This window comes from Anarrhichthys ocellatus, unplaced genomic scaffold, assembly GCF_004355925.1.
Source record: "Anarrhichthys ocellatus isolate YVR2014 unplaced genomic scaffold, GSC_Weel_1.0 scaffold104, whole genome shotgun sequence".
NCBI lineage: Eukaryota > Metazoa > Chordata > Actinopteri > Perciformes > Anarhichadidae > Anarrhichthys > Anarrhichthys ocellatus.
In genome coordinates this window covers 463,835-486,190 of record NW_022280134.1, presented here as the reverse complement: position 1 = coordinate 486,190, position 22,356 = coordinate 463,835, and the positions used below count along the sequence as shown (strand labels likewise).

Sequence of the window (22,356 nt, the reverse complement as noted above, 5' to 3'; positions counted from 1 at the left end):
ACCGAAAGTACTACTTCGACAAAGAATACCTCACTAAATATAGAAATAAACATTGACTGGTTCAAAAAAAATGGTTGTAAGTGCAGCTAGACTAACAATGATAAAACATGCAGTGAATATTTTTTTGTGGTTTTCTTAAATTCATTCTTCAGCAGTTAATGATGTGTTCAGCTGAACTTGGAAAACAAAAATCTGAAAGCAAAAGCAAATGACCTTAATTACCCTTTAATAAGCTGTTTTGGAGCCAAGCAACTGGGCATACAGATGTGTTTAAAACCCCTTGAAACTTCTGGATGAGCTGAACCCTTTCTCCATCGCTGCTAAGCCAGGCTGATGTTAAGTGACACAGCAACAGCCCGTGTGTCCTTTCACGTGTTGAACCTGAAAAACATAATGGTAAATGGACTGTACTTGTATTGTGCTTTTTTATGGGGTCAAGCGTCTTACTCAACAACACATTGACATGGACTTGCGGAGCCGGGGATCGAACCACTGATCCTCTGATTGAAGGACGACCCTGCTCTCTACTTAGACACAGTCGCCCCCCCATAATATGGCATAGCACAACAAAAAAATAACATAACATACTATGACATAACATAACATAAAAAGATGATATGACATACTGTAGCACAACATGACATAACTGCATGAGATAGCATAGCATAACTTGATATAGCATAAAATAACAAGATAACATGACCCGACAAGATAAGATAAAATGACAAGAGAAGACAATATGACATGACATAATACAACAACATGACAAGATGACATGACAAGAAAACGTAACACGACAAGAAAACATGACATGACATAACATAACAAGTTAACATTACTTACTCATGACATGACTTAATATACCAGAATAGCCTAACATAACATTAAATAACACAACAGCATACACACATACATAATGTGCTATACAGTATGTAGCATAGCACAATACGACATGCCATGACATGACAGCGTAACATAACATATATCGTATCAAGATATTAAAGTGACATACTGTAGCATAAAATGACATGAAGAGCAGAAAATGCATGGCACGGTCCTGACATGACAAACTGGTCATCTGCATACAGATTGTATCAACGTTTTGTTGCCTGATTTCTGCATTACCCTCTTTGCAGGGATCCTGCGCTCGTTGCTCGGGCCCTGCGAGCCATTCTTAGTCACCGCCACATGACTAATGCTGCCCACACTATCATAAGTGAAGATCTAAATCCATGTCTGAGATTAGAAGGAGAGGAGGAACAGGAGTCTTCACCCTGAGGAATAGCTGTACTTGAGCATTGTTCAGGGCTTTTGTCATCAGTTTTCTCTTTTGAAAAGGCCACGCTGGTGTCTGGTAAACGTGTCCTTTAATAGGACACAGAGCCGACCGGAGAGGGAGAAGCAGCGAAAGTGATGAATGAGAGGGGTGGGAGAGGTAGAGATGGAAGAAATGAAGGAGCCTGTGTGTGTGTGTGTGTGCGTGTGTGTGTGTGTGTGTGTGTGTGTGTGTGTGTGTGTGAGACATCGGAGATAGTGCTGTGTAGCGATACACCCAGTGTGGCCCGTGTTGTATTACAGCACCACAAGTGATACAGAAACTGGACACTCCCAGCAATCTGGAAATCTACCTGTGGCCAAGTTGTGTGTGTGTGCGTGTGTGTGTGTGTGAGGGATAGACTTCCTGTTCTTGGTTCTATTTCCTGTTTCTTGTGTCCTGGCAGTTGCTTCTGTCCTCAGGACGTGGTGGAGGAGGCTGTGTTGCTGCTGCTCATCACAGAGTCCATGGTGAGACACACACATACACTCCCTCTGTCTTCTCTAGCATTTCCCTTACACTCCACGCTCTCAGCCTTTTTGCTTTCAAAACACAGAATAGACCTCTCTGCTGAGACCATCAGTATCACCTCCTTTCCCTTCCTTAGTTTCCCTCCTTCTCCTCCTCCTCCTTCCTCACTCGGCATCTCTGTCCGCCCAGGCCAGCGGGGAGGCGGTGATCAGTCGTCTGCCAGAGCAGGCCGAGGCTCGCAAGGCCAGCCTGCAGGATGCCACCTCTGTCTATGACCTGCTCACCATCGGCATGGCCAGAAGGGGGCAGTATGGCATGCTTTCTGAGGTGAGCTGACACACACACATAAACAGAGACACACTCCATGCTGAGGGGAAGCCAGCAAAAGCGTGAGGGATCAGATGTGTTAGCGAGAGCTTTGCCTTTGCCAAACTTTTTAATGAATGTCCTTAACACTTTGAGCAAGGGGATTAGGTGTCTCTTTCTGCTTCTTCTTTCATTTTTTCTTCTTCCAGTATCTCACGCCAAATTCCTCCTCCATTTACTCTTTTTTTTTTCTTTCTTTTTTTTGTTACCCCCCTCGAATCTGACCTCTACCCAGATGTAGGAAGTTAGGGAGGCGGAGGCTAGAGGGGTCCACTAAAATTTGGTTTGTCCACCTGTCTGACTGATTCATAGATGGCATCAGTCATCTTACAAGGAGGCCCACACACACTCATGCACACTGAGGTAGTTCCACTTAGACCAGTGAATCAGTTTGCTATATATGAGGCCAGTATGGGCCATTTATTAAGAATCAGATGTCAGCCGGTCAGTGCCATCCATCTCTGATGTGATGAATCATGTTCACAGTGATTGATTACAGACTTACCGAAGCATCGATCAATCCATGAGGTGTCTGCAGCAAGGTCTGATTCTAATATCACAATTTAGTTGGAGGACACAGAGGTGGTATTATTATGTTGGATTATGCGGATGGAAAAAAAGTCAGTGATTTGACATTTTTGCAAAATGACATTAGTTAATGGCAATAACGGAGGAAGTATTTAAATCCCGCAATTAAGCGAAAGCAAAAATGTTTAATTATGAGTAAAAGACATGCGTGCAAAGATGTTTTTAATAAAAGTACATTATATTCCTACTTTCAGAGTCTTGTATTATCATATATGTTGAATTATTGGATTAATATTACGGGTGCATTAATGTATAAGTAGCTGCTCGAGGTAGAATCAGCTTTAGCTCTGCTGGCAGCGTCAGCTGGTCGGTCCTTCACTTTGGACATTCAAGGTCCCCAGTGAATGACTTTGGTGATCCCTTGACTTTTCATCCATTTCCGCCAGGAGGTTGGAATATTGCTGCAAAAATATCTTGACAATTATTGGATGCATTGCCATGACATTTGGTCCACACATTCATGTTTCCCACACCTACAAAATGTCCGACACAGAGACCCGTACCAACCAGGAAGACACTGAAAACACCTACAAAGAGACACAAAAGACTACTAAAGACAACTAGACAGAGATACAAAACAGCTGCAAAGAGACCACAAAGATACACAAAGAGATTCACAATGACTATGAAAAGGGGCAAAATAACCTCAAAGAGACAATGAATGACTACAGATAGACACAAAGCAGCTATGAAGAGACTCAACATGACTACAAAGAGACAGAAAGCAACTACAAAAACACTGGGATTGACTTAAAAGCGACAAAATGACCACAAAGAGACACAAAACCACTGCAAAGAGATAGATAAGTACCACAAAAAGACACAACATAACTACAAAAAAAGATGCAAAACAACTACAAAAAGATCAAACAGTTACAAAGTGACACAAAATGACTACAAAGAGACACAAAATGACTACAAGATAAACAGGGGGTTAAATTTGGATTTGTTATGTGGGGGGGGGCCTTAACAAGGGTCAGCACCATCACGTATGTAGCAGCAGCAGTGAACTCACTATACAAGTCTTCCTGCATGTTTAATCGATTCTAAGCTTAGTGCGTTCGTTGTATATTGTTGAAGAAATCCCCACAGTATTTTCAGTGAAACAATTAGCCACGCTGAGCTCTATACAGCGGGGCATGTTTGTCTGCATGTCAAACGGTCAGCAGCCTTCCTAATATGTGCCCATTATTTAATCAGAATATTAGGCAGACTTTTCCTGGTTCCACATGACTGACAACACCTGACTGAGCAGCGCTCCGCGCCCTTCCTCTGCTCGTCCACACACACATCAATCACCTCATTATGTGCTGAAACAGCACTGAGTGGGTGGCGAGTGGTGAGTGACAGTCATTTCAAGCTAGAAAAATGTGGTCAAGAAGGGGGGCCATTCAGTTCAGCGGACATGTAAATGATGAGGGAATAGATGTAATGTTCCTAACCTTGGCTTTTCCTTTTGGCTCAGTCTGGATTAACCTGACCAGCGTCTGTCCCAACCTCAACATGAGCATCCCCTTTTATGAGTTAAACCACTAAGACGTGCTCGTGTGTCTGCATTTCTCCTCGCAGTGTCTGGAGCGAGCCATGAAGTTTTCTTACAACGAGTTCCACCTCTGGCACCAGCTGGGCCTGTCACTCATGGCGGCCGGGAAGGTGAGCTCATTGCTCCTTATACACCAGCGACAGCCCCCTTCGCACACGCCACGCCACACCCGAAGGCGACATCCATCTCCTGCCATACCTCTGTTCACGGAGCAGTCTGCTCGGAGATGCGGATGGGTTTGACAATTGCCAAGTAGATTAATTGAACTAAAAGGGCATTCAACTATACCTTATTAGTCTAAACCATCTGGTACAGAATGCATTGTCCTTTATGGCTACTCCCTCCTGATATAGGAAATACTATTTCATCCATTTGCTGCTAAATAAGTGTTGAAATGTTTTTGGACATTCTTCAAATGGGATTCCTCTAAAGGAGCTGGAATAGCTTACAACCCTCTCTCTCTCTTTCCTCCTCCCTCGGTTCGTGTGTGTGTGTGTGTGTGTGTGTGTGTGTGTGTGTGTGTGTGTGTTTGTGACAGAAAAAAAATTGATCTGGGTTGCTGGATAAAGTGACACTGCAGATCAATGGCTCCAGAAATAGGCTGCTCCCTAGAAGGAGAAGGGGCCTGCCTCGGTGTCGTCAGATCCGCTTCTATTCAGGGCCAGCCGGGGTGCACGCGTGTGTGTGTCGTGTGTGTGTGTGTGCGTGTGCGAGCGCATGTGCGCGTGGTCCATTAATGATTGACCTACATGTATTAAGTGACTGTGTGTCTAAATGGGTCTATTAGGGCTGTGTAAGGACAGCTGATGTGTGTTTGATGCACTCGCTTAAACGCGATCCGTGTCATCTGTGGCCGCATGATAAACTGGCTGCTGCGTGCACATGAATCACAATTTCACGGTGACGTTTGTGTGTGCGTGTGTGTGTGTGTGTGTGGGTGTGTGTGTGTGTGTGTGTGTGTGTTCCTTCCAGGGAGTTGGTGCTGTGTCTGTATTTAAGGAGTGTGCCAGGATGAGACCAGAGGACCCCTCATTGCCCCTATTGGCTGCTAAAGTCTGCATTGGTCAACTGCACTGGGTGAATACACGCAAAACATTCACATTACATACACACACACACACACACGCGCCTGGGCTCATATATACAGTTGAGAGTGAAGGTCTGAGAGTCTGAGCCATGTGCGGACGTTAAGATTGGGATGATGACCTCTTGCTGTGATGTGCATCGACCCTTAAAGCAGTGGTTCCAAACCTGGGGATCAGGATCGCCACATGATTACTGTGGTGCCAGACTAAATTCAATAACAGAAAATGTAATGTTTATTTTCCAACTTTCATCTCGTATTTGGTCATTTCTTAGCCGTGCTCTAGGGCTCTGTGGATGGCTATGTTGGACCCAGACTGAAATATCTCAAACAATTACCGTGGAATTTGGTGTACACATTCATCCTTTCACTTTTCATCAAGCGCTATCATCAGGTCCAAATTGTATTTTGTCCAATCCTGTGGTTTATGACCAAATACCTGCAGAACGAATCGCATTCCCATCAGCTATACTTAGGCAATGAGCAAATGTCAGCATGCTAGCATGCTTAATTAACATCACTGAACATCAGCGTGTTAGCATTTGTTATTGCGAACATGTTAGCGTGTTGGCATTAGTGATGAGCTATATTGGAGAGAAGGCAGACATCGCTACGACCGCTATCTCCAAAACCAGGCAACTCACACCAAGGCGATAGATAGCACTACAGGTAAGAAGATAAATACTTATTTTAGAGTTTATGGGTCCCTTTAAGAAGTCACAAGCACAAAAAAAAGGTCAGCAGAATACGGACTTGTCACAAAGCCAAACAAATATATGTAAAGGCTCAAATTGCACAGACGGAGTAGCAAGCATTTGTTCTTCATCTTGGACTGATGAGCTATCGCAAATCTGCATTTGAACGTCGGCTTCAGCGAACACTCCTAAGATAAAGATGTGAAAGGTGAGGTTGAGTCATGGAACTCTGCGCTACACGGACAGCTGCCTTTGTAGAATGTGCGCAGAGAGCTGTAACACAGCAACGCTAATGTTTTCGGGGGTTGACGCTGGGGTCACTTGTTCGTAATCTGGGCAGGAGGGAGAAAGTCAATGTCAACAGTGGTGTTAAGGGTGGGCGAGAGAGAGAGAGAGAGAGAGAGAGAGAGAGAGTGTGAGAGAGAGAAAGAGAGAGTGAGAGAGAGAGCGTGAGAGAGAGCGAGAGAGAGAGAGCGAGAGAGAGAGAGAGCGAGAGAAAGGGGTCAGAGATTAGAAAAGAGCTAACAGGGGCGAACGGAGAGAGAGCACATCTGTCGGTGGCTGGAGATCATGGGAGTCCGGAGACACTAAGGAGCTTACAGCGTCACAATGGGACACTGTGGCCATAGTGCAGTGGGGCATTACATAAATGGGCCACCATTATCCACCATCAGCTCCACTGAATTGGTCTGGACTATTATCTAACCAGCAACATTTATTGTTATTGTGGCCCACGGACTAAACCCAAACTACAATTCCCTCACATTTTTTTTCCAGATATTCCAGAGAGCTCCTATACATGTTTATTAAATTAAAATAGGAAAGATTACATCACTACAAACTTCACGACTGGCTATTTGAAAGCAGAGCTGTTTTTTTTGTTTTTTAAATGTATTTTTATTAATTCTTGAAGAGCTGTTTTGCAGATCTTTGAGGGGAGAGAGGGAAAAAAAAAACCAAAACAACTTAATCCTCCTAAGATGTGCATGGACGGGCTGTGTGTTTAAATGACTATTGTGCGCAAGCTTTGAACTCGCGAGGGCCGGATTCAGAGAAAGAGAGAGAGAAAGGACCAGAGGGGGAGGATGAAGGGAGGAAGAGGAGGAGGAGGAAGAAGAGGGTGTAAAAGCAGTTGGCTTGCTGTTGCGCTGGTGTGCCGTCACAGGCATTACCCCCCTACGCCCACCTGACCCGCCCGCCCGCCATACCTCACACAGAGTGACACACTTTTCTCCTCAGCTCAGCTCGGCCACACACCGCCTTCATTTCTGCTGCTGCGTGTGTGGGCGAGCGTGCGTGTGTATGTATGTGTGTGTCCTTCAGCAAACTCTGCGTCGTCCTTGAGTCTGCTCTGGACTGTCCTCACGCTAAACTCACAACCTGGACTTTTTGTGAGCAGAATGATTTGGTGTTCCACCTGCGCTTTGAAGTACACACAATAAAACTGGCTAATTGGGGTGCATGTTTATGTGCAGTTCGAGGAGGCTGAGGCTCTGTCGCAAAGTGTGGCGTCTATGGGGGAAGAAGCCGGAGAACTTCTGCCTAGGGCCTACCTGTCCATGGGACTCTGCTGCAGTTTACAGGCCTCTGATGGTAAGGACACACAAACCAACAAATAGACTTTTCTCTCAAATGCTTTAAAACAACGAGGTGTTTTTCTGACAATCAGTGTATACCCAAACCTCTTGGTTCCACCACGGATCCCCATCCTGACGCCTATACCAGTCAACATTTGGTGATCACAATCTTTCCCTGATAATCGATTGCCATTAACTGAAGTTAAGTGTGCATCAAGCACGTGCTTCAAGTGGATGTTCCTGTATGCGAGCGCAACCTACAAGCTAGCTTATGACCGCCACCCTGCGCTGCTCTCATACGGCGATTACAGCTGATAACGGCGTCCCAACCAACGGCGTCGCCGCGAAAGGGTAGCCTCCGGTTCCCCCTCATATAAACACTGTTTAGCTGCACTGTTAGCACCGTTAGCTGCCGAGCACCCCCGTCGCCATGTTGAGAGCCGTTGAGAGGCAATCGATATGCTCCCAATCTCGTATAATGCACCTTTAAGGGAACAGTTCCACATTTTGGGAAATACTATTTTATTTTGTGGCAGAGTTAGACAAAAAAAATCAACCCTTCCCATCTATTTCTCATTAAAAAAGTGAATAAGTGTGAATAATTCCCACAATTTCCATGGTTATAGGTTAATTTGGAAGGGCAACTCGGGAAACTGTGACGAGTAAACTTTCAGTTCTGCCCCCTCTCTTTCTCTCTCTCTCTCTCTCTCTCTCTCTCTCTCTCTCTCTCTCTCCAGCGACTCTGAAAGCTGATCGTGATGAATTCAACAAAAAAGCACTGCGAGCTTTGAGCAAGTAGGTTCCTGTTCTTCTACGCTCCATCACGTCTTTCCTCTTGTTCATCAGCTGTTGGAGTTTTGCTCATAGTATTTCATTTCAACCAATGTGGTTAATTCTATCCCATTTAGACAGGTTTTTGTTTGTCAAAAAAGTTCACTCTCCTGGCAAAAATGAGATAAAATCTTTGCTAACACACTGTGAACCATCTGGGGTTTCTCTCTCTCCTCTGCAGGGCTCATTCATTAGACCCCCAGGATGCTCAGATTGCCATGTACCTGGCTCTGCAGCTGGCACTTGTACGCCAGGTATAAAGTTAATATATGTATTAATCAACAGACATTAGTTATCAGCAACCAGTGCGGCTTGTAAGTCATAACCTGAGGATGGAATTGTGTCCGGCAGGTATCGGCAGCCACAGAGCCCCTGCAGGCGGCTTTATCTCTCCGTGGGGATGACCTGCACTCCCTCCACCTGCTGACTCTGCTGCTGAGCGCCCAGAAACACCACCGTCACGCCCTGGACACCCTGGGCCTGGCCCTCAGCCAGCACCCCGGCAACTTCAAGTAAAACACCCACTGTACCGCCCCACTCACACAGGCAACAGAAAATGTCGGTGGCAGTGTTCGCTGTACTTTTTAGACTATGTGCGTTGTTGTTGTTTTTTATATGTGTGTGCGTGCGTGTGCGTGTGTGTGTGTGTGTGTAAGAGTAGCTCCCTGTTCTAACACTAGTCCTCTCCGTAGGCTCGACTGTGCTGGAGTCCAGGCACTCGAGCACACACTCGACACCTTATTTAGACGCGCCAGAGCGGAGGCCTGCATTGCGGTACCTATGCCCCTCATACCCTTTGAACACGGCAGCTCTGACCCGACCCCCAGGCCCGAGTGCTGCTTTCCTGACAGAACAGAGACGTCCCGACACATAAGCCCACCGGTTTGCTCCACTAAACAAGCTAAAACACACGAAAACTCGGACATTTGCAATCTCATTCATTTAAGGCAGGTAGGGTTGCAGTTTTGGGACATGTTGCAGGGGTTATGGGTTCTCTTACCACCCATCCGCCATTTCAACAACATTTTCATAGTGTTTTTCACTGTGTTATACTTCACCAAGTTTTAAAATACATATTTTTAAAAAGTATGTGGATTTTTTTAATCTATATTTAATTATATTAAGATTATATATAAAACTATATATATTTATAAATATATAAATAAAAACATTTTAATACACCGAATATCCACATTAACATTTTTTTCATTTCATTTTATAGTCCTACGATTTTATTTAATTTCTTGACAAAAAATATTGTATTTTTCCCCCAAAATTGTATTCTTGTCTCGGCTGAAAAGACTCAGAAGCTTAGTCATATGTCCCAAAAATTTCTAAAAAGAATCCAGCTTGAAATAAAATAATGAAAGGCAGGTCAGCAGCAGCACAGAGCCAAAACTTTGGTTTAAGGTGTTCGCATTATCTCACAGGATTGTCATCCTGATCAAACAAACATTCATCAGCTGTGGAGGAAGCTCCGTCGCATCACACGTGGATAACTTTAACTATCTGGGCCAGTTATTTCAACCATAATATGGAAGCGCGTTGCATCATCTTTCTGATGTGTTTTCTCTCAGAGCCCGGCATAGCATTTCATAACACAGCCATTTGAGGTCAGTGTTGGCCTCCACGGTCCCGGTACAGACAGATGGGGTGCATCCATACATCAGGAGGGAGATGAACAAATGAAACAAATGAAGGGAAGGAAGAATGTAAGAGCCCGACAGGAAGGAGAAGAAAACACAGAGACAGAGTGGGTGGGTACAGGAAAAGACGATGGTTTTATAATGACTGATTGCTGATCAGCGCTGTAATGACAATTGGAAGATGAAATCTGTGCTGTCTCTAAATCACACACTTAGACACACACACCTCCTCCATGGAGACACTTGACTGCTTTGACCCATTTAAGAGCTCTTTTCCGGGCTCGGCCAATCACGTCGCTCTCTGCGCCAGGAATCCCCATCGCCCCGGTAACCATGAGGTCATATGGGTAGAGCAGGCAGCATCAGTTGTTGTTCCCAAACTGTTGTTATGGAGCGGCCGAGAGACATTTAGTCAGTGGGTAAGGGAGAGAGATACAGATCTATAAACCGGTTGGTCATTGAGCGCAACAGCTGAATTAAAATGAATTCTTACTGGATGTTCATTTACTGTATTACCTCTAAGCTTCATTGATCTATGTTTCTAATTTTACTGGCCTGTCATGCTAGTAAAACACATTTGCTCTGAGCCAGTTGAAAGCTAAAGAGAGACACAGAGTGGAGTTCTGCACAGGCCTGAATTGTTAGCCTTAGCCTGACCTGGCCCAATTCATTTGGGCCCAGCTGGCCTGGGACAAACAGCTAACACACTTTTTCATCCTCTCAAAGCACTGGTTTGAGTGTAGCAGTGTCTACTGCTTCCCCTAACTGTAAATATTACTGGAAACATCATATTGTGTAGTATTTAATATCAATCGGCTCTAATGAACATCTGTCCTCACTGATACATTTGTTAGTATGCCTTGTCAGTCATAACGCTTGCGCTAATCAACATTTCTTTTATATTAACAATGAATTTAATAACTGTATAATGTGAAAGGTGTCACTCGGGAGTGAGAAGTCGACACAGAATAATCATTGGACTTTGGGGTTCTCCTCAGCTCTGCAGCGTATTTCAGCATCTTTTAGCTTGTTGTTGGAGTTTCCATTTTGTTGAATCTAATGGATAATAAATGTATTGTCTTATCTAATTTTTACCTTTGTTCAGTCCAGACAGGAGGGAATATACCATTTTCACACTATGTGCCCGGCTACAAGCACCAAACAGACAAAGTTAGCGACTGACTCTTGAGCTGCTAATTGCTCCTCTGTGCTCGCTAGCTAGGTACAGTATGTCCCTCAGGAGTTGGTGGAGACAATAAAGAGAGTAAATATTAGACCTTCATTCCTTAGGTGACCAGAAGCACAAGTCTAATTAGCGCTAATGTTGCCACGGGTCTGCTGTATGTGTAAATGGGCAAATGTTTGCTAACGCATTAGCCATTTGCAATTAATGCAGCTGTTATCAAACAAAACCGAGCCGCAACTTTGCCTTGATTCAAGAAGAACACTGAAGTAGCACTGAACAATAGTTAGTCAAATATTTGTTAGCTGGCTATTTTGAATAGGGAGTCGGTAAAAAAAAAAAACATTCTTTACACTCTCCATGGCACACAGTCCACATTGTTAGCTAGCTAACAAGTTGTGACCCGTTGGTTTTGCGGCGTGTTTGTGTAAAGCGGGAACTGCTTTGCTGCAAAGATTCGTCTCAGCAGAGAACAGTAACCACATTGTGGTGGCTCGCATAGAAGCCAACGCACACATCTCCCAAATCTCCATGACACATCGTACGGCCCTCATTGGTTGATCCAACTTCCTGTTGGGAGGCACGTTTGAAACTGACTTGATAACAGTACACCCAAAATCCATACTATAGTATAAAACCAAACGGATGCAGTTTACACATCGTGAGAAAAGGACAAGAAGTCGTTTACGTGATTTAACATTTTATTACAAACAATATTTTAGCCTTAATCCACTTGAAACCCGCAACATGCACATGAAAATGAATCCTAACTCGGCCAGAATATATCAATACCCTCGTGAACTGCCGGGCTGAGGCCGAGCTGCAGACCTCAGAGTCGGAGAATGAGACATGGACGGAGAGAGATAGAGAGAGAGAGAGAGAGAGAGAGAGAGGTAGTGAAAGGTGTATTTTCTCAGTAACAAGCTCACTGAATATCAGTTGCTCAGGATGTGTGACCAAGCATCGCAGATCAAAGCTTACACCGTGCATGGGGCTGGGCATGCCGCGACAGTCGCGTGTTTGAGTGAGTGTGTTTGTACTCGTGTGTTGTGGGGGCTGCGAGTGTACGTGTGTAGATCGTAATCTGGCACATACATGTTTGTGTGTCACGGTGTATGTGTGTGTGTGCATGCATGTGTGTGATTCTTGTTAGCCGCTGCGTCTCTGCACCACAGCAAACTGTCAGCTCACTGTAGCACTCTGAATTTCTCCTTCCTCCTTTTCTCCCATATCATCTACCCCCAGCTCCCGTCTCTCTCTCTCTCTCTTCCTTCTCCATCTCCTCCCCCCTCACTCTCTTTCTAACTCGCCCTCTTTTCTCCCCTTGCCTCTCATCTTTTGTATCTCTCCGTCTCCGTTTCTCCCTTTTCTTTGAAATTTTAATCACCCAGTAAACACGCATGCATTTCAATGTTAAATGGGATTCTGCTACAGATTGAGAGAGCTGAGGCAAGAGAGAGAGAGAGAGGGAGAGAGAGAGAGAGGGGGGAGGGTTGTGTGTGTGTGTGTGTGTGTGTGTGAGTGAGTGTGAAAGAGAGAGAGAGAGAGAGTGATCGTGGTCTCATAGTTTGTACTAAAGAGAATGATTAATCCCAGCCTTTGATTCTGCATTCATCTGTGCCAGCGTGAGTATTAGTGTGCACAGGCTTGCGTGGCTTATGCCCTGCTACACAAAGCAAGCATGTCTGCACACAGGCGTGTGTTTTAATCTCTATGCATGCACTGTGTATACTGTGTGTATATATATACACATACTCCAGCATGATGTGTGTGTGTGTTTGTCTGCAAGCGGCCATGGGCCTGTAGTGAATCCACGCTCTGCTCTGTGGGAGTGCAGGATAAGTAGTACTGTAGATGTACCACTTTTTCAAGGGAACATTATTAGCTATTTCTAAAGGGAGTTTACGCTGGCACTCACTCGCCGCTCTTAGCTGGGCCACCACCGCACGTTTTGCGCCGCTCCTCAAACACTGGATGCTCTCTGCGCACACACACACACACACACACACACACACACACACACACACACACACCAGGCTCACTCCACAGGAGCCTGGAAATGACACCTTTTGTAATCCGACTTTTAGTTTTTGAGTGCAGTAAACTTGATGAAATCCATCGTTTGTGAAGCTGCGAGGGGGAAACACCGGCTGTGTGCGGTGAATAACAAGGTGGATGACACTCAGTATGAGTAGGATGAGTTAGATCAGTTTGATACCGTTTACTATAATGTAGAGTGAAAACTATTTGTAAAGACTCAAGGTGGATTGAATATGTGATTTGATTGCAAAGTAGTAGTGAATTCTCAAATAGTGGCCTCATTTGCGATGAGAATATGGGCTTTAGTTGAAACAGCTTTAAATTATAAACTACTAGAGTTGTATTGCTTTTATCGTGATTTTTCCAGTATTTATAAGTATATCATCATATCATATTTTACAACCTACTCTTTGCCACCTGACAATACTGTTAACTTCCTCCCTGTTTCCTCTATTACATTTGGCCGCTGGTTCCGGAAGTGTTTTTTCTCCATTCTGTATTTACCATTTAGATTTTTTCTTCCAACAAAACCCTGAATGTTGCATTAAGAGGTGAAGCATATCGGATTTGCTGGCGTTGGTGAGGTTGCAGATTGCAACTAAATGAAATTTCTCTTACGAAGGCCGAAGCAAAAAGGCAAAAGTCCCTCTCTTGAGCCAGTGTTTGGTTTGTCCGTTCTGGGCAACAGTAGAAACATGGCGGCCCGGCTCCGTATTAAGACATAAACTGTTTATTCTAACTGTTAACGAAAACACTTAATTCTTATTTTCAGGTGATTATACACTAAAGAAAACATACTTATTAATAAAAAATTCCATTTCTGCCAATAGATCCCCCTAAAAGCTACACACTGTTCCTTTAACATAGAAACACTGGACTTTCCCTGATAATCATGCGGGTTTATGTCAGGTGCTTGAGCTATTTCCGGCTCTAGATACTACAATACCCATGAGCTGTTGCCATGGAAAAGAATCTAGTCTATTACAAGTGATCACCAGTGAGTTTTCTCAACAGCATACTCTTTAGATTGGATATTTCTTGCCAAAATGCACCATGGGAGTCGTAGTTAACTTCTCCCCCGGAATTTCTATGTACGCAAGCTTGTACCTTCTACTTTTCATACGATTGGAAGTATTTGTGTTCAATGAATTCATATTTTTTGAATACCTGAGTTTATAGTTAACTAAGTTAAGGCGGTTCTTTATGTTGTACATCCTGCATACACAATAAGAGAAGTCACTTCTTTATACGCATGATATACACACACCCACCCACACCCACACACACACCTTGTCACATTTCAACACTGGGATGGGTTTACACCGTCGCACTGCCTCTAAATGCTCTGCCACACTGGTAATGGGTAGCCTAGAGCCTAGAGCCTAGAGGGTAGCACAATCACACACTCTGGTGGACCCCTACTGGCAGGCGTATCTTTAGCACAGCGTCCCTCGGCGGTGCTTGTCATCCGCGCGTCAGAAAATCCAACCCCCTTCCTCCCACACACACACACACACGCACACAGGTACACTTTCAATTTCCTCCTCTTCTAACACCCTTCCATCTTCTCCTCACCCCCCCCACACCCCTCCCCCATCGCCCACCGACCCGCGAGTCGTCAACGATGCGCGCTTCGCCGAGAGTTTTTTCCCCCCACGAGCTCGTCTCGCTCCGCTATTGATCCTCACCCTTTCCCTCCATCCCTCCCCCCATCCATTCTTTCCCCCTGTCCTTCCCTCTATTCCTCCTGGAACCGGAGGGGCCTTCAACAGCAGGGAGGCAGTGGACAGGACAGCGGGGCAGGCGGGCGTCAGATGTGGCCAACACCGTAGTCTCTCTGCCTCTCTCTCTCATGGATGAGTGATGCCCATGACAGACTGCATCCTCTGAGAGCCCCTTCTGGCAATTACTACACACACACACACACACACACACACACACACACACACACACACATTCACATCAGAGACTCCCATATCACTTAACCAGTTGTCTTCAACTAAAAAGGTTTCGAGCGGAAACACTCTATGGCCTGTCCTCATCAACCTCTCAACACACACAAGCGCGTACATGGACTCTTAGAGCTCGTTGTTGATGACTATCTTTACCCACTCACATGTATGTATCGACCCACGTGTGGCTCAGTGAGATGGTGACGGGTCCTGAGCACGTAACACAGCTACTGGAGAAGCTCAAACACATGGACATGGACATGACTGTGTAAATCCACGTGTGTATATGCTTCTTTGCTTTTGCAATCAAATCAGCGACATGGGACGATATCAGGAATTATGTTTTTGGGTTTGTCCGTCCGTACCTCCGTTAGGCCCATTCTTGTGTGGATGCAATATCTCAGGAACACCCGGAGGGAATTATTTCAAATTTGGTAAAGGCGTCCACCTAGACTCTAGGATAAACTGAGCAGATGTTGGTGGTCAAAGATCAAGGGTCAAGGTCACTGTGACAGGAATGCCTTGAGAGAATTTCTTCAAATTTAGCACAAACGTCCACCTGCACTCGAGGATGAACTGATTAGAATTTGGTGGTCAAAGGTCAAAGCTATTTTGACTTCACGTCCGTACCATTCTGCTGATATCTCAGGAACGCCTGGAGGGTATTTCTTCAAATTTGGTACAAAGGTCCACCTGAAGGCAAAGATGAAATGACTTTGCGTCCGTGCCCTTCTCGTGATATCTCGAAAACACGCCTTGAGAGACTTTATCCAAATTTTGCAGCAACGTCCACCTGGACTCAAGGATCACTGATTAGAATTGTGGTCAAAAGTCAATATCGCTGTAACCTCACAAAAGATGTATCTGGCCATAACTACAGAATTGTCAAGGTTGGAGAGCAGGCCACAGTGGAGGGACCCGAATGCAGATGAATGAAGATGAGGAGGCAGCAGAAACCATGTAATGATTTAATTTGAAAACAAGCTGACAAGCTCTAGTCTAACATATCAGGCAGGAAACAGCAGGCAAGGACAAAGGCAAAGTGGCACAGAACTCCAAACAAAGCTGTAGACAAACCGACGACGAACAAACGACCAAGGAACTGTGCTGGTATAAATAGTGACTGAGCAGGGAGTACAGGGCTGACGACAGACAGGTGAAACTAATGAGGGCAGGGCAGACAATCACCAAGGCTGGAAAACTAACAAAGGCAGGAAGTCAAACAAGACACAGAGAGGAGTAAACTTCAAAATAAAAGCAGAAAACGCGAAAACTGAATGAAAAACATGAAACAAGGAAAAAACCGAAAAAGGTCAGAGGGCATGAGCCAGACGGTGACAAGAGATGATATGCTGATCATGACTATTTCACACAAATGTCCTATCGGATAAGATTATAACTTAATGATATTTTAGACAGACGTGGATGTAAACTGCAACTTGAGGCAAAGAAACTGCGAGGCGGTTGTTCGAGTATTCAAAGTTCATTGTAAACCTGCGGTACAATTGTTTTCACTGAATACCATGTTGTGTGTTCACACTACAGCTAATGTGATCAGTGATAATAATAACAGGGTTGGGCCCACATAAACATTCCTCCAAGCTAATCAGTTGACAGTTTAATATCCGTACGGGTGCAAAAACAAGTTTGTGATGTGGTTATAAAAACACGAACAAGCTGAATAAGATTAAACAAAGATGAGTAATGTGTGTGTGTGTGTTTTTTTTTTTTTTCTGGTACAGTCTGCTGTTCACAAAGGTGAAGCTGGAAGAGGCCCTCTTCGGCCCGGCTGCAGCCCTGCGGACCTGTGAAGAGATGCTGCAACAGTGGCTGAGCCGCTACGATGTCAGCCGCTCCAGGTGTGTGTGCGCCAGCCAGATGTGCGTTTTTTGTGTTTTTTTTACTGTTATGCACGATGAAGCTGGGAAGGGGGGGATGTTTGCGGCTGCGGTATTGATTACCTATAGTGTGTTAATGTGTGTGTGTATTCGGATATATCATGACCGTGAATTATAAGGTTCCATCTGTGATCTGAGCGGTTTTGAGCTTAAAAGTTGTCACATCTAAGATGGTGAAACTCATATGCACTAAAGTTCTCTATTATTCATCATCACAACGGGAACCCTAAATGTACTCTAAATATATAAAATCAACATTATATAACATATATGGCTTTCTAGAGCAGAAGCCTTGCAGAAAACATCTACAATATTTTCCTTGGAATTATCAGGTTCCATCTTATAAGGCATAACAGAAAGCAAGACTGTTTACACTCTTTCTTTGTTATAATACACTAAGTCAATGTATTAATCACGGACAGGATGTTGGATGTACACAGTATATATTTGGGCACTCATTCAGACACATGCTGTGGAATTTATACTCAAAAACAGATCTGATCAATCCAAATAAAAGGGCGTCAATTCAAGAAATGCTTCTCCATCAGTTTCTGCAGATGTTTTCTCTCCATATTGAACATTGTTCTTCTGTCTTGTCACTATCAACACCGTGTGGCTGCAGAAATCTACAAGTTACAAGCACCACAGACACGAACCCAGTTAGCAGCATGATGGTAGAGTTACAGCATCGCATCGCTGAAATGTCCAGAAACAATCTGGCTCTATAGGCCTCTGACCAAAACAAGCTAGTTTGGGGCAGAAAAAAAAGAACTTATTATAGAAAAAAAATCAAATGTATTAACATAATACACGAACAAGAATGGATGTGATTACGTACATCACAAAATAACTAAATAATAATAATTCAATTTGGATTAAATGAAATGTGGCGTTAAACTCATTAAACTCAGAATAGAGGCAGACCTTTTTTTTCAAACTATATGGCAATCGATGTCTAAATCTAAAGGTAACAACTTGTCAATGAAGTATTTTCGGAACCTTATAACTCTAAAGGTGAGTACATGTAGTGCACATCTGTGCTTGCGATTGCTCATTCTGTTTGTGCTGTGCTTCACATGTTGCAGTGAGACAGATGACAGCAGCAGCATACCAATGGCCGAACGGGCGGAGGTCAGCCCTGGACCCAGGAAGCCCTCCATCCACCTAACCCTGCCCGACTTCCAGGACGCCTCCACTGGTCTGCGCTCTCTCTCTCTCTCTCTCTCTCTCTCTCTCTCTCTCTCTCTCTCTCTGGTTGAAGTTTTTCTTAAAACACTTCCTCCTTTTTCTCTGTTGTTGGGTAAATACCTGTGAGAAAGGTGAAAGTGTGGGTCAGTCCCAATCCTTTGGCGGATTAAACCTATGTTTGCCTGAAACATTAAATATCAATGATATGACTCACCTCCTCACCTGCGTTTCTTGCAGGGTCAGAGGTCCGTTCGCTTGCCATTCGGTCCCATGAAATCTATTGATGTTCAGTATATTAACATGGAATGAATGTTTGTTTTTCTCAGAATGGCTCTCTTCTGTCATATTTGAAGGGTTTTTCAATTGAGTATAAATGTTTTACTGCCTATCTGGGACAAAACATTTTTTTCCATGTGTTTATCATTCAGTACTTGTAACATATAAAAGTATTCATTGTGTTAGTGTACACTTACAATGCTATGGTTACTGTCGCTTAAAAGGCTCCAACGGTTAGCATTTCTTATCCCTTCACAGGTTCGCTGAGCCCTTCGTCGGTTGCGGTGTCTCGTCTGGAGGCGGCGCTCTCTGAGGTGTCGGACCTCAGCTCCGTGCGTCGCCAAGGACCCACTTACATCTGGAGCACCCTCGAACGCATTTGGCTGCAGGCCGGTATGTCAACAGCGCACACAACTCTACCAACAATGTTCCAAATGGTGGGGTTGGAATCTCTTTCTACTCTTGTTTGGGGTTCACGTCAGCCAGCCACCATGCTAAAAGGCTGACTGTGAGGAAAGGTTGTTTTGAAAACTGGCAATCGACACTAATCAGATTCCATGGTTTTGTGTTTCTCAGTGTTATTAAGCTTTATGAATAATAATAGTATCTGTAAATGCAAATGCATTAGCTAGATGCTAATGTGAGCACGCCAACATGCTCCTGTGGCCATGTATTCATGTATGAACCGTAACAGCACTATTATTAGCCTTTGAATTTACTCAACCCTTCCACCACATATGCACACTGTACAATTAGCTGAGCAACATCTGAGCCGTTGGCATACTGCAAAAGTCGCAAACCTCAGATTCACAGCTGCCGATTCAGCATTTAAGGGGAAAGTTAAGGGATCGTGAACTTCAACTGCTGATCGACAGATGTACCTCTTGTTGCACCTCTTCCTATTGTGACACTATAAGTAAAGGCTTTCTGAAACCCACTTTCGAAATTTGTAAAACCTTTATTCTCTCTGTGAAAATGCAAAAAAAGGGTGATTTCACTGCTGGAAGTCAGAGACTCTTTAACAGACAGTTTCAGATTTGTAAAAGCTTTTTTTTCTATATGTGAAAATGCTAAAAAAAAAGAGAAAAAGAAAAGAAAAAGGGAGATTTCACGACTTGTTTTCACATCTAAGTCACAGTGGATCAGGTCCAGATCAAAAACCAGTATACTTGGACAAGTCAAATCCCAGATAAGCTAAAGTGTCTTTTAAAACACCGTTTTTCCTCAACAATTATCTAATTTAACCCTTAATTACTTCTATCAAAGGAAATAAGACATAAAATAAAATACGTTCAGTGTCCTTTAAAATAACATTTCTCTTTCTCTTACTTTAACGTGAGTTGCGACAATAAATACCTTCAACTAGAATCACAATTTGTATCAGGTTGAACGAACACGCATCAAGCACACACACACACCGGTATAAAATACATTTATTTTTTAACCATGATCATTTCAACACCTAGTGTTTGTTTTACTAACCAAGTCACAATTTCTTAACATTTTTTTTATTATTAAATTTAGCATCTTATTAGTAAGATGTTTTCCATGTTGATGGTCAACATTAATTCCGCGTGATAGCATGCTAACATGTGCTAATTAGCACTGAACACAAAGTGCAGCTGAGGCTGACGGAATGATGAGTAGATGAGTATTTACATTTTTTTATTACTTTAAACTGATGGTGATTCTTAATTAAAAAGCAGGGGATCAACAACATTATTCAAATTCATCATGAAGGTGATGTGAATGTCTGAACCATATTTCATGACAATCCAAGTCGTTCTGGTTGTTCTCTCAAAACCACAAATGTCAACTTCATGGTGGCTTCAGAGGAAATGCCAGGGGATTACCAAAGTCATTAGAAGAACATGTGGTGTACCTCATGGATCAATTCTTAGACCACTTACAGTTCAGCAAGATGGAAACATTGACCCCCCCCCATGTTAGGAATGACCTCATTAAAGGTTGTATATTCCAAATTGCCTCCACATAACGCTTAACATGGTGACGGCTGAGCTAGCAGCTAACGCTGCTAACAGCATGAGCATTGCAAACAACTGCGGCAGTGCTGACAGAGCTAACAGTGTTTCCCTGTGTTGGTCGGGATGACGTTATCAGCTGTTACCGATGCCGAGTAGCTAGCCGGTGGGGCACACACACTCACATGCACTTACATGCACGTGCAGCCGGACCGGCTTTGTAAACAAAGCACAGAGAAGCTCGGATTGCAACACACACAGAGGGAGTTTTTTTATGGTACAATTATGCTCTGAATTTAGAATTTAGCACCTTTAAACAAATCCAGATTAAACTAGAATGAAAATGTAGAATATCAGATGGCAACGTTTGAGTGAGAATCTTCTCCACACAGACCGTGTGCTGTGCAGATGCTGCTGAGAAAGCTGTGCTGTCTTACGCAGCTTACTGACCTGCTTACAAGCTCGGTTGAATTTCAATCTCTCTGGGGAGTGAGATATCGTTTGTGCACTCGGTACAACGTGAGCACACTTTTTCTTTCACATTCTGAGCACTGCAGTCACAGAAAGTCTCTTCGGGTCACCTATATGTGTTGGAAAACCCTGTGTGGTAACACAAGGGATGTTTGCAACCTCGTTACCAGGTAAAACGGCATCATTTAATGTGATTACTGCAGCCATTTTCGACAAACAACAGTATACATGGACATTTTAACTATTTAACAGACGGCATACCTTATGTGGGAGTGCACTCCGTACCTGCATACATGTGGCCACCGTTCTATTAAGGGCAGAAAGGCAGTGATGCATGCCGCTATTACTTCCACCCCTTCAGCCTCAGTCTGCCCGTGGAAGTTTACAGGAGAGCGGAGCATTTGCAGGAAATGAAGGGAGATGAATGCAGAGATGCTTCGCACAAACAACACTCCATCCGTCCACTCAACTGGAGTGGATGAGGCATGAGAACGGGAATGGGAATCCAACGATCCCCCCCTCACTCCGTCCCAGCATTCCTCTCCCCATCGGTCACTTCCTCTCTTGATATCACATCCTTGTCGGCCAAAAAAACCCCACAGAGGGCACAGTTAGCTGGACATAATGACATGCGCATACCTGCAAACGTATAAACGGACTGCATACATGCGTACACACATCTGATTTATTATCTTTTTGTGCCGAGAGCTCAGGTGAGGAGCAGGAAAAAGCCTTACATAACCAGAGAGCATTTCCCCGAAGTAAAGCCATGAAAAAGAGGGACCCGGAGGCTGGGAAATTGCTCTTTTTCATCTCGCAGAGGCAGCATGCATGCACTAAGTATTTCCCATCTGTGCATCTATGAGACACAGGTAAACAAACAAAACATCCGCTACCAAACACACACATGGGTTCACACGGCGCTGAGGAGCAGACGGCGCATACCACACATATATTTGCACCACGTGCTCCCTCTCTCTCTTTCCTCGTAACGCGCACGGTGCCGCCAGTGTTTGGAGCTGAATAGTTCTTTTCTCAGGGATTGCTCCGGGTGTTGACCCGGCGTCCACTCATGAGAGTGATTGACAGCAACCCTGCGTCAGCATCCCGTCCAGATATTGGTCCTCTCCGGTCCCAGGGGCGGGCCCTCTGGTCAGCTCTGTGTCCAAGTCTTATTGGACAATGACTTGCTTGTAGGCGTGATTGTGTGTGTGTGTGTGTGTGTGTGTGTGTGTGTGTGTGTGTGTGTG

General features: G+C 44.2%; 1 protein-coding gene across 2 annotated transcripts in view; it reads left to right on the top strand.

Moving 5' to 3' along the window:
- ttc7a (tetratricopeptide repeat domain 7A) overlaps positions 1-22,356 on the top strand; it is a 46,898-nt gene that overhangs the window by 9,809 nt on the left and 14,733 nt on the right. The window contains exons 8-18 of one of the 2 annotated variants that reach the window (XM_031876145.1): positions 1,722-1,785; positions 1,976-2,113; positions 4,310-4,393; positions 5,256-5,360; positions 7,538-7,655; positions 8,377-8,434; positions 8,652-8,724; positions 8,822-8,982; positions 17,034-17,150; positions 18,275-18,387; positions 18,912-19,046. In XM_031876145.1, the coding sequence (XP_031732005.1) occupies positions 1,722-1,785; positions 1,976-2,113; positions 4,310-4,393; positions 5,256-5,360; positions 7,538-7,655; positions 8,377-8,434; positions 8,652-8,724; positions 8,822-8,982; positions 17,034-17,150; positions 18,275-18,387; positions 18,912-19,046 (1,166 nt within the window). The remainder of the gene's footprint in view (positions 1-1,721; positions 1,786-1,975; positions 2,114-4,309; positions 4,394-5,255; positions 5,361-7,537; positions 7,656-8,376; positions 8,435-8,651; positions 8,725-8,821; positions 8,983-17,033; positions 17,151-18,274; positions 18,388-18,911; positions 19,047-22,356) is intronic. The other variant, XM_031876146.1, reaches the window with a different exon arrangement.